This window comes from Mesoplodon mirus (assembly GCF_964341445.2).
Source record: "Mesoplodon mirus genome assembly, chromosome: 1".
In the NCBI taxonomy this organism is placed as follows: Eukaryota; Metazoa; Chordata; class Mammalia; order Artiodactyla; family Ziphiidae; genus Mesoplodon; species Mesoplodon mirus.
In genome coordinates, this window is record NC_138976.1 from 231,561,999 (window position 1) to 231,575,329 (window position 13,331).

Genomic DNA, 13,331 nt, shown 5'->3' on the forward strand with positions numbered 1-13,331 from the left:
CTCTTGCCCAGGCTCTCCTTTGGCCAAAGCCAATGGAACCAGAGAGTATTGGAGCTCTTTTGAAGTAGCCTCTGTGGGTCAGTTTCCCTGGACAGAGAGAGCAGGATGGAAAATGATGGACATTTATAGAGCAAATGAAGGATACTGAGAAAGTTTTTACAGCAGAATTAAGAATATTTATTCAAAGAGACTTAAAGCATTATAAAAGAATTCGTTTGCTCCAAGGGGTTTTCAGTTTAAAGGGGAAAATGATGATAAGCCTGTATTTCACTTAATTTTTTCTGTTGTAAGCTTGAAGCTACCAAGCAAGCTGTGCTTTTGATCGGTTTGAATCTGACTTACTGTGGTTTTTTTTTTTTGCTCATTCTGTATATGCTACATTCTGAGGGCCTTGAATATTCATATTGAAAAAAAAATCCAACAGCTTTGTCTTTGCAATCGAGAACCTTGAATTGTACTCGTCTCAAAGCTTTGAAATGCTGTGACATGGGGTACCTCAGTTTCCCCAATTTTAGGTCAGGGTAAAGCTGACGGTCTTTGGAGACTGATGCCTATTCTGGCAGAACCAAGGAAGTGTGTTATCTGTGCGAAGCCTAAGGTCACCACTCAGCGGACCGGTGTATTATCTGACTAGGGCAAAGCCAAATGGGCAGGGGAAGTTTTTCTTGTTTTAAATTGTCTGGCTCTGATGATAAGTCCTTTCCAGTTGATTGCCAGGTGTCATAGTTCAATCTGTTTAAAGGAGACCACATTTGAGACTCTTCCCTAAATCTAGTCCCATTTGCTTTATTTGGTCAAAGGACATTCATTAATTCAGCAAATATATACGGAGTGTCTCCACAGTGCCAGGTGCTGTCGGTGCTGGGGATGCCCAGGGTAAGTCGCAGAATCATTGGAAAAAGGGGTAGACAGCTACGCCTACCCATGACGGTGGCAGCCCACGTCGGCGTGTATGGTGACGAGATGGATCCGTGTGACCCCACTGTGGTGATGGCAGGGAGACAGCAGGGGGACGGCTCTGCGGTGGCTGGTCAGAAAGTCTTGCAGTGGGGCGACATTGAGCCGAACTCTGCAAGTTCAAAAGGGGGTAAGAGCAGAAGGAGCAATATATGTGGAAGCTCCGGGGTAGGAAAGTTGTGGTCGAGGAAGAAAGCAAAGTTCAGTGTGTCTGGAGAAAAGTGAGGGCGGGATGGGAGAGAGGCTTGAATGAAGCTGGAGAGGCAGGTGGGGGGCGGTTACCCCCAGCACAACATATACGCCCTGTTCAGGAGTTTATATTTTGTTCCACATGCAGTGGGAAGATACTGAAGAAATTTAATTGTGGACATGACCTGTTGGAATTCATCCTTGAGACGTACCTGTTGGCTGTGATGTGAAGAATTCAGGGGATGGCCTGGGGAGCTAGGAGGGTGGCCAGGAGGGTATCGTGGTTTACTTGGGGGCTGTGGACATGGAGAAAATGCTTAGATCTGAAAGACATTTTGGAACGTAAGATAAAGAGGAATTTTTTTTTTTTTTTTTTTTTTCTTTTTGTGGTTTGCGGGCCTCTCACCGTTGTGGCCTCTCCCGTTGCGGAGCACAGGCTCTGGACGCGCAGGCCCAGCGGCCATGGCTCACGGGCCCAGCCGCTCCGCGGCATATGGGATCCTCCCAGACCGGGGCACGAACCCGTGTCCCCTGCATCGGCAGGCGGACTCTCAACCACTGCGCCACCAGGGAGGCCCAAAGAGGAATTATTGATGGATTGGTTATGGGAATTAAAAGAATTTGTGTCAAGATTTTCTATTGCCTGAATTTGCCAATATTTATGTAAACTTGGCATGGTTGATTAAAGGTAATTGGAGACCACGTATGATGATTCAAGTTTCCCTGTCTTCTTTTCTTTTTTCTTTTTTTTTTTTTTTGTGGTACGCGGGCCTCTCACTGCCGTGGCCTCTCCCGCTGCGGAGCACAGGCTCCATACGCGCAGGCCCAGCGGCCATAACTCACGGGCCCAGCCGCTCCGTGGCATGTGGGATCCCCTCAGACCGGGGCACGAACCCATGTCCCCTGCATTGGCAGGCGGACCCCCAACCACTGCGCCACCAGGGAAGCCCTCCCTGTCTTATTTTCATTCGCTGATTTTAAATCAACTGAAAAATTATTTAATTTATTTAAACTAAACTAAAACAAACAAAAGCAGTTCACCCGTTTCTCCCATGCCCACCTGTTGCAAATACCTATTTGTTCTCTATGTCTTTGAGCTTGTTTTTGTGTGTGTGTGTGTTTTTTAAGATTTCACATGTGAGATCATTATTTGTCTTTTTATGTCTGATTTATTGATTTATTTCACTTAGCATAATGCCCTTGAGGTCCTTCCACGTTGTCACAAGTGGGAAGATTTCATTCCTTTTTAATGGCTGAATAATATTCCATTCTGCATATACATACCACAATTTCTTTATCCACTCATCCGTCAGTGGACACTTAGATTGCTTCATATCTTGGCTGTTATACATAGTGCTGCAATTAACACGGGGGATGCTTATATCTTTTTGTATTCTTTGGATAAATACCCTGAAGTGGAATTGCTGGATCATATGGTAACTCTATTTTTAGTTTTTTGAGGAACCTCCATACTGTTTTCCACAGTGGCTGCACCAATTTACATTCCCACCAACAGTGCACAAGTGTTCTCTTTTCTCCACATTCTTGCCAACACTGGTTATTTATGTTCTTTTTGATGGTGGCCATTCTGACAGATGCGAGTGATATCTCATGTGGTTTTGATTTTCATTTCTCGATGATTGGTGATGTTGAGCATCTTTTCATGTGCCTGCTGGCCATCTGTTTGTTTTCTTTGGAAAAATATCTTTTCAGACCTTCTGCTCATTTTTAATGGAGAATTTTTGTCTTTAATAGGTCCACTGTCTTGGTGGAGAAATTGGAGCAGAAGTCTGGGAGCATCTCCTTGTCATGATCCGCTGCCCCTTCCTGGCCCTTTCTGCTACCATCAGCAACCCGGAGCATCTCACCGAGTAGGCATTAGCTTCTAGTCCAGATAGAATGCTTATCTATTTTGAATGTTTGAATGTCATGCTTTCTATCTGGGTTCTGGAGAGTTTCATAACTTTCTGGTGAATTTATTACCTTATCTCTGGATATTCAAGGAACAGAGTCACCCCTCCTGGCAGGTGCTGAGCAAGGCCACACTCTATAAAGGAAAATCAAGGGTTCTCCCAGCTGGATCTGCAGCTGACTAGGAAATTTCCCCCATATCTCAAAAAAGGTTCACCAGAAGTTATCGATTTATGTTTCTTTTTCTTTGTCCTTTACCAAGAAATAAGATTAAAATGGTATAATGACATGCTCTGCCATGGACCTTGAGATTTCTTATGTTGTCCCACTTTGTAGATGTTTAGAAAGATAGTGAAGGCTTATTAGTTGAAAACACCTATTATTTATTCACTGGGCTAGATTTTTGCCCACTAACAACAATTATAGCAAAGACTTCTATTTGCCAGGTGCCGTTCTAAGTGCTTTGCATATGTTAATTTATTTTAAATGGCCAACAACCCTTATGATTTATTATTTTCATTACTACTGTTAGATAGTCTTTTCCATACTGCTATTATTATTTCCATTTTAAATGTGGAAAATGAGGCCCAGAGAGATTTTGTGATCCAACCAAGAGCTTCAGCCCATGGTAAGGACGCTGGGATTCGATCTTAGGTCATCTGGCTCCAGGGCCTATTCCCTTAAGTAATTTTTAAGGCACATAAAATTTTCTTTATTTAAAATACTTTAAAATCATTTCACAGGAAGTGGTTCCATGTTCTGCCTAAATAATATGTAATTTTAATTTTTAAGGTGGCTACGATCCGTAAAACAGTACTGGAAACGAACAGACAGTATGATGGAAAAAAATACTGCTTCTTCAAGAAAGGCTGGCTGCTGCGCCAGTTCTCACCAAGACTACTTACTGATGAAGCAGTCGTATAAAGTGAGACTTGGTATGTTTGACATATTCATAGGAATTTTATCTTTTCAAGTTATTCCAACCATTGTGTGTTCATTCATTTGGAAATCCTTGCTCTTCATTTCCAGTGCTCTATGCAGAGAGATACAATGATTTAGAGAAGCACATATGTTCAGTAAACAATCATGACATTTCCTTTGACCATTTTCACCCATGCGCTGCGCTGACCACGGACCATGTGAGTGATGCTTTCGCCATGTTTATTCTGAGCCACATTGGTGGTTTGTATCATATTGCAAAGCTGCCTGGGCGACGCTCATCAGAATTACAGAATCGATGCTCTGTAACAGATATTGAACCTGAGTTTTAAGAGTAACAAGAATAACTGCATAGTTTTCATCTGCTCCTCAGTGTTGTCTCCATCTGCAAAGCTTAAGAATGACTGGACATCTTAACCTGAAGTTTTTTTGGGTCGATTTTCTTTATTCTTTGCCCATTTTCCTTCTTCTCAGCACCTGTGTCCCATCTGTCCACCTTCGAGGACACTAACTCTTCTCTTAATGCAGCTACAACTGTGTGTGGACAGTACCTTGTACGTGTGAGAATCTGATTGCTGTGAATTAGGTCAAACAAGGAAAAGACGCTTTTCACTAGCATAGCAATCACATGACTTTTTGGTAGTGAATCAGTAAGGTGGAGGTCTTAAGGGGACCTCATTTGGCGCACTGGGGTTTGAGTGGGGGAAGATTTCTTAATTTTTCTTGCATATTATTTTTCCTTTTTCCTTCTATTTTCAGGAATGGCCCATTAAAGCTCTGGTTGCCTCTCAAAGTGATAATTAAGCAATAGTTTGCCTTCCTTCCAAGACTGGATAAGTTAAATATACTCTAAATTCTGGGCCTCCCTGGTGGCGCAGTGGTTGAGAGTCCGCCTGCCGATGCAGGGGATACGGGTTCGTGCCCCGGTCTGGGAGGATCCCATATGCCGCGGAGCGGCTGGGCCCGTGAGCCACGGCCGCTGGGCCGGCGCGTCCGGAGCCTGTGCTCCGCAACGGGAGAGGCCACAACAGTGAGAGGCCCGCATACCGCAAAAAGAAAAAAAAAAAAAAAATATATATATATATACTCTAAATTCTGTTGTCAGATGAGCCTTCTAAATGGACAATTTTTTTTTTTTTTTTTTTTTTTTTTTTTTTTTTTTTTTTAGCTGTACACGGGCCTCTCACTGCTGTGGCCTCTCCCGTTGCGGAGCGCAGGCTCAGCGGCCATGGGTCACGGGCCCAGCCGCTCCGTGGCATGTGGGATCCTCCCAGACCGGGGCACGAACCCGTGTCCCCTGCATCGGCAGGCGGACTCTCAACCACTGCGCCACCAGGGAAGCCCCTAAATGGACAATTTTTAAGCCACATAGAGTTTTCTTTGTTTAAAATATTTGATGTCACAGGGAGTAGTTCCATGTTCTGCCTAAATAATCATCTGGATCAGAAAGCTAATTCAGATAAATAATTAGTAAGGATAATTCTGATCCTGCCGAGCCTCTAATGGCTTTTCTTTGGAACCGGCAAAAGGCACAGCTCCTTAGCTAGGCTTCCCAGGTCTTCTAGGAACTGGCCCCAAGTCCTTTCTGTCATCCACTTGATGGATTTTACCTGGAAGCCCTCATGATTTATATATAAACTAGAGTGTTTCAGCACAGATGCAAAGTACCCATTGTCCAGACTCTGTTCATCTTTGATGATTCTTCTAATGGGAAACCTCTTCAGAATCCTCTGTGACTTCCTTAGCTCGATGGAATCTTCTCTCCATAGCACCTTGTCTATATTTTTCTTGTATGACAACAGTTATGGTCAGCTTGCTGCTGAAGTTCTTTACGTGCTTGTCTTCTTACTAGACTAAGTCCTTGAAGACAGATTTTATGTCCTTGTAGTTTGTAACTAACTGCTATGTATATAAAATTAAAATGTATGTGACACAAATATAGCCAACCCAAATGGAGCACTTACTTTGGGTTCTAAGAATTTTACGTATTTTGTCTCTTTTAACCATCACAACAATTTTAGGATACATGCTGTACTGATATTCCCGTTTGGCAAGTGAGGGAGGTGGGGCAGAGAGAACTTGTACCCCTGAGGAAGGGGTGGGGCTGGGGTGCAGTCTCAGATAGACCGATCCCAGAGCCTGCAGTCTTATCACTGTATTCTGAACAATCTGGTGGACAAATGCCTGGGTGAGGGAGGGAGTGAGAATCACTTTATAGCCTTCGGGCTGTGATGCAGTAGCTTCTAAAAGCAACGGAATGAATCCTAGCGATGGTAATGTTCCAACAGGATTTTATTATGGAACTTTCTCTTTTGTGTGGCAGTGGCTCTATCTACACTCTAAAGAAAACTAAAATGTGGGCAAAATTCCTGTTACCTAACTCACATCCCCAAACTAGAATAGTGATGATAACCCACAAATTGATAACAAGACTCCTTTCTCTTTCTCTCCTTTTCTCTTCTCTTTACATGTTATTTCCTGGCATTTTTAAGTAGCGTAGTATTTTCACAGTCATTTGTTGTGTTTGGATGGTTCAGGGCAGGTTGTCTTTAAGCAGCGGTGAGCACGGTGGTTGGAAGGACTTGGCGAGGCGGGCATCTTGGTCCACGTGCCTTTCCTCTATCTCAGTACCTATTACTGGAACAACTGAGAAGCTGCTCCGGCTCCTCTAACCCCATGTGACCTCTGCAAACGTCACGCTGCTGCATGAGTCTCCTTCAGGCTCCCGGACGCTGGCAATAGGAATGGGGCTTGGACAGTGTTAAATATGTATCTTGGCAGCTGTGTGTATGGGATGTTTCCTAAAACATCAGTGATAAAAAGCAAGTCGGCCTTTCTGAACAAGGAGGTGCTTCCTGATCTTGTGTAGCAGACCTCAGATTGATGTGTGAGAGTGGGCGGCGTGGACAAGCGTAACGAGCTGCGTCAACGTAAAGAGAAGGGCCGTCCCCCTTGGGCGTCCGCTCTGTAGCTCTGTAACACGGGTGGTCCCAGAAGAGAGGGGGGCAGGATGAGTGAGCTGAGGGAGTGCCCACCTTCACCTGAGGCTCGTTTCTGGCGGAGTGGAGAGTTATCCGGCCCCCCAGGGACAGCTGCAGGCTGCCGGGGGTAGGGTGGGATGACGGTGTCAGCCCCGGCAAGTGTGGGAAGAGCCGAGCCACTGGTCTTTTTCACCTGCACATGGAGCAATGCTTCCGTCACCTGCGAGGCTGGGGACGATGTGATTTGCCCAAACAACATCGTGGGTCATGCTGTGTGTACATAAATGAAGGAGAGTGTGAATCTGTGACCTTTTATGTCTCTTCCTTTTACACCTGGGCTGGCTCAGTTTTTTACCAGCTCGTAAGTTATCGTACGTATAGTGAAGACCAACTGAAGGGAATGCCCGACTTTTAGCCACGGAGTCGTGAAATTGATTAAAAACATTAAGACCTGTAGGTTGGTCATTCATCAGTCACAGCGACAGTTGAGGCATCGATCACGTGCCAGGCAGTTTACTAGGCCGATGCCATGTATTATGTAATTTAATTCTGACAACAAATCCGCGGCAAAGGCAGAATTGCCCTCCATGGTAGAAATAAGGACACGCAGACTTTTTAAAAAGCTTAAAAGCCTTAAGAAATCATAAGAATTTTCGTGACCAAAACAGAAGATTTGTGTCTTAAAAATTATGATAGTTCTTGGATTTATTTTATTTTATTTAGGCAAAATAAGTTGCCACTTTTAAGTAGTAATAATAAGAGAAGAAAATGCTAACATTCCAAAATAACATATTCACGTACTATTTGGCAAAATGTAGTTTTTTCTGTTCAGTTAGTTCACTACTCAGACTGAGATGCTAAACAGTGATTCCAGGAAATCACCTGCATCCTATAGATTTTTACAAGCCTCATTCAAAGCCTGGTTGATTATTTTAATTGAAATACGTTTGGCATAAAACCTTGTATAAGTTTAAGGGGTGCAGCATGTTGATTTGATACATTTATTTTGCAGTGTGTCTGCCACCTGTGTCAAGTCTGAGTCCTCATCCCTTCTTTTTTTTTCTTTAACATCTTTTACTTTTTATTATTTTTAAAAGTTTATTTATTTATTTTTGGCTACATTGAGTCTTCGTTGCTGCACGCAGGCTTTCTCTAGTCATGGCGAGCGTGGGCTACTGTTCGTTGCGGTGTGCAGGCTTTTCATTGCGGTGGCTTCTCTTGTTCCGGAGCACGGGCTCTAGGCATGTGGGCTCAGTAATTGTGGTGCACGGGCTCAGTAGTTGTGGCTCGCAGGCTCTAGAGCGCAGGCTCAGTAGTTGTGGCGCATGGGCTTAGTTGCTCCGTGGTATGTGTCATCTTCTCGGACCAGGGATAGAACCCATGGCCCCTGCAGTGGCAGGCATATTCTTAACCACTGAGCCACCAGGGAAGCCCCTCATCCCTTTTCTGTGGTGGGACAATTAAGATCTAGTCTCTTAGCGTGTTTGGTGTTCATAATACAGCTTTGTTTTCTGTAATTACCATACTGGGCATTAGCTCTTCAAGACTTATTTCTCTACTAGTTTAAAAAGTTTTAAAAAACCTGTACTGATGTATTTATCTTGTTTGCTTTTAGCACAGTCTGTAAGGTGGCAGGACAGATATTTTGATCCTTTATTTTAGATGAGGAACTAGCATTTACAGGTAGAATTAGAACTAGATCTTCTGATTCAAACTTGATTGCACATTCCATCGTACCAAACAAGTTTTTTCAGCTGTATTGTTTGGGGTGGCTTTTTTTAGCCCAGAACTTCCAAACCTGAGTTTCATAACTTAGCAGCTGTTTACTAAAACAAGTTCCCTATTGTCAAATAATTTTGGAGAAATCTGGATACTGTAGCCCCTTCTTGGAGATTTAACGTTTCCAGTGAGAACCCTTGAGGAAGCCTATTCCTAGAATAAACCCCCCCTGTCCCCAACTTTTCTTTTGAAGAAAACCTGCCAGCGTCTCAGGGATCATAGTTTCACAGGCAGTGGATTCTTAGCAACAGTGGTTGAATCCAGTAACATTTACTGCAGTACAGGCTTTTGGAGAACAGGAATTTTTAATTTATATTTAAAAATATTTGTGGAAAAAGAATGACGTGGATATCCAGAAGGCTTAGCAGAACCAAGTCAGTAACCTGGGGAGAAGTTTCCTTGAGTGTCGTGAAGGTGACCTTCAAGTCATCATAGGACTTGAGAAAATCAGATTTGCCCCTTTTAGCCTGGCTTGGTGCTCAAAAGCCAGGAATCATATTCATAATTAAATCAGTTCCACTTCCAGTTACAGGGTGGAGGCTGTGTGTTCTTGTCTAAACTGAGTCCACAGATCTTTGAGCCTCCCAGCCCTCATAAGAGAATTGGCTCAGCTGAAAGGTCTTAGGAAATACAAAAACCTTTTGGTGGGATTTTGAGTTTTTTCCTTTCTTAGTAAATCAGGGACACTCTTGGTTAGTATTTTGTTTGCACTGAGCCATCATTGAGCATGTTAGATCAGTGCTGTTTTCAGTGTCTTTGGGTTGATGATAATGAGTGATTCTGAGGCAGAGGATGGAACGTCAGATGGAATAGAAGGAATATTAAATTTTTCAATTTTATTTTATACATAGATTGAAAAGTTCGGATTCCCTTCGGATCTTACCCTTTCACCTCGAGAAATGATCCAGCTTTATGATACCATGTTTGAATTCTGGGAAAGTTGGCCCAGGGCTCAGGTAAATAGTAATTCTGCCATTATTTTGAATTGATTGAAGTGGATGGTAACTGCTGTTCACAAAGACAAGCTCTCACTCTTTCTGATCACTTGCATCTGATCTTTGAAAGTTACCTGTGGACTCTTTCCAAAATAAGGTTGCCCCTTCTCTTGACAGCCTTCCTCCTGACGGTCTGTGTTCTCCTGTAACTGGGCGGAATGCCCCTGAGCTCCTGAGCGCGCTTTTCCTCTTTCACTTTCTGTGATAGGACAATCCTTTCATCTCCCCTCCTATGCGCCGGGTCCTGGGTTTCTGTTCCTGCCTTTCTCTCCTCTCACGCCCCTCCCTTCTCTCTGTCCATCTTTGTTCGTCTCCTGTTTGGTTTTGCTGCACATTCCGCCTTAAGAGTTCACCATCCTATTAGGTTTACACACCAGAAATGATGGGGAGATAGAAGTCCAACCTCTACTCTCAAGACGTTTGTAATTCTGTTAATGAGACATATTGCTGAGAAACACTTTTGGATTTTCTTGCATGATTTCATTGAATTTTGTGGTATTCCTTTTCAAGGAGCTGTGTCCGGAGGAATTCGTTCATTTTAAGAATAAAATAGTCATTCGAAAGATGGACGCTAGAAAGTATGGAGAGAGCTTAAAGGCAGAACTGACAGGCTGGGTGAAGAGCGGTCACGTCCAGGAGGTGATTATCACACGTGCTTTGGGTGAAGCACCTCTGTGTCCTTGTTCCCTTGAGATGTGCTGTGCAGTCATTACTATTTTCTGGCTTTTTTTAACCTTCAACTTCCACTGTAGGATTTTCAGTTGAGCATGAAGTCCAGTGATTCTGAGATAGACTAGAGAGAGAGAAAGGACCTGTGTCCGTGTCCTGTCCTCCGTCCCTCCCCTGACGTGCGCTCCACGTTCTGACGGCTGAGGACAGAGGGGCCCTTGCCTGGTCATGGTGCTCGGGATGGAATCACAGTGACAGCAGCTGAGAAGAGCTTTTCGTCCCTTTATCTCTTCTTCATCTGGAAAGTTTTATTTCCTTTTATGATTTTTATTTTAATTTGTGGGAACGATTTTTGTATTACAGCCTTAGTCCAGGGTCCTATGAGTTATGCATATTTGTTTTAAGTAAGTTGCTGGTCTTTTTATTTTGGAGTTTGCTCTGTTGTCACATATTAAGGTTTCTGATTTTGGGGGTGTGACATATATTATAGAGTTTTCTCAGGTGAGTTTTTCCCATTCTATTTTAACTTACCTCCTGCTCCTATATAATTATATTTTATTCCACTTCTTTTGTCAAGAAAAACCTATAAAATGTATTTGTAAGTGATACATGATATAGAAACTTACATCATGTATATATATGTTACATTATGTAGAGAGAAACTGACTTATCCCACCTCCACGCCATGTAGTGGAACCAGCATCATTTACCAAATAATCCTCTTCCTGACTGATTTGTGTTGCCTTAAAAAAATTGCATGTTAAATTGCACGCGCGCACGCACGTGGGTATTACTGTTTATCTTTTTGTTCTCTCATATATGATATATAAATATTGATTTATATATTTCTCTGATGGTTCTTTTGCAATGTTTTATCTTATACTTTCATTATTTTTGTTTTTGTTACATTGTCTATTAAAGAACCACAGAAATATAGATTAGATAACTATGAAAATGTTTTAGCCAGAAGCAGGAATTCATGTCTTCATTATGCAGAACTTACAATAATTTTCTTTTCACTGCCACAGGCCAGAATGGTCCTGAGGAATCTTCGTCCTCTTCCGGTTGTTAGTTCAAAAAACATGGCCGTTACGTTTCCACGTCTTGTTGAAAAGCTATGGCAAATGGAGAAGTTACCTGCACTGTTTTTTTTGTAAGTCATTTAATTTGTTTTTGGTTGTAATTTGTATTAGATGCATTCTTCTAAGTAGCGGGAAGTTACACAAACTTGACCCTTGTAAAATAGTGTTCAGTACGATTTTTGGTGCCCTTTTGTTATTAGAGTGCATATTTAAAACTACACCTTTGTAGTTTAGTTCTTACAAAAATAATTTTACTTGTGCTATTACATATCATCTTCTTTATTTGGTTTTCCTTCTCCATTTCTTCTTCTCCTTTTACTATAAACTAGTGTATTTTTAATTAGGTCGTGTTAAGTTTCAGTCAATACCTTGGTTTTTTACAAAAGAGATAGAATGTTTATGCACACAATTACCCCACATAAAATTAAAGTAGCCTTATAATATGCTAGTTTAAGTCCCAAGGTGCCAGGAAGTCTGGACCATATGTCCCTAGGTATTTCCATTTCAAAAAGTATAAAGCCCAGACTCTGGAGACATTTCTGTATTGTAGAGGCCAGTAACCCCTGGGTTTACCTGGTCTCTAGAAAGAAATAGTCACAATCCAAGAAGTTAGGATGAAAACCCCCAATTCTCTCCATCCTGCCTAAAAGAGCAAAATTTTACTGTACGATCTCACTTGTATGTGCAATCTGAAAAAGCCTTACTCATAGAAACAGAGAGCAGATTAGTGGTTGCCAGGGACATGGGGGTGAGAGAAAGGGAGAGATGCTGGTCAAAGGTACAGACTTCCAGTTATGTAATGAATAAGTCCTGAGGATCTAATTCCATCATGGTGACTACAGGTAACAATACTGTATTGCATACTTGAAAGTGGCTAAGAGTAGATTTTAAATGTTCTCACCACAAAAGGAAAAAAAGGTAACTTTGGAAGGTGGTGGTTTTGTGAACTAACCTTATTATGTCATCATTTTGTATGTATACCTTTATCAACTTGTCATGTTTTGTATAACTTAAACGTATACAGTGTTATATGTCAATTATGTCTCAATAAAACTGAAAACAAAATAACACAGAGAAAAGCAAAGGAGGCACTAAAATTCACAAAAGATTTGGCCATCAAGAAATCTGACTTATTTCACTAACCATAATATTCTCTAGTGAAATAAGTCAGACAGAGAAAGACAAATACTGTATGCTATCACTTATATGTGGAATCTAAAAAATAATACAAATGAATGTATAAGTAAAACAGAAACAGTCACACAGACATAGAAAACAAACTTACGATTACCAAAGGGAAGAGGAAAAGTGGGGAGGGACAAATTAGGGGTTTGGGATTAACAGATGCAAACTACCGTATATTAGATGGGCAGCAAGGACCTACTGTACAGCACCGGGAATGATAGCCCTAATCTTGTAATAACCAAAATGGAATAGAATTTTCAAAGATACTGAATTACGATGTTGTACAACTGAAACTAACATGATATTGTAAATCAACTATACTTTGGAAAAAAAAATATCTGGACTTACATATATTTATCTAATACTAAGCATCTTTGATTCTGTTACAAGACAGACCTAAAGACCAGTGGAATTAGACACAAGAACAACTACAATAACAATAAAAATAAATAAAAAGGAGTAAAAACTTTTTTTCTCACCTCTTAAGAGGGGGAGGAGGAACATCTCTCTTCTGTAAATAGAGAAAATCCACTGTTATCCGTTCCTTGCCTGTGGGGTGCCTGACCCTCTTCCAGGAGAAATCTCTGGGGGCTCTGCTTGCCATTGCCCCAGGAGGGGACTTCTTGTTTCCTGTAAGGCGGTTA

General features: G+C 41.9%; 1 protein-coding gene across 1 annotated transcript in view; it reads left to right on the forward strand.

The window, feature by feature from the left end:
* LOC309806459 (putative ATP-dependent RNA helicase DDX60) overlaps positions 1-13,331 on the forward strand; it is an 80,686-nt gene that overhangs the window by 36,085 nt on the left and 31,270 nt on the right. The window contains exons 20-25 of the mRNA XM_082625311.1: positions 2,902-3,017; positions 3,850-3,992; positions 4,087-4,196; positions 9,608-9,712; positions 10,262-10,390; positions 11,449-11,573. Coding sequence (XP_082481437.1) covers positions 2,902-3,017; positions 3,850-3,992; positions 4,087-4,196; positions 9,608-9,712; positions 10,262-10,390; positions 11,449-11,573 — 728 coding nt within the window. The remainder of the gene's footprint in view (positions 1-2,901; positions 3,018-3,849; positions 3,993-4,086; positions 4,197-9,607; positions 9,713-10,261; positions 10,391-11,448; positions 11,574-13,331) is intronic.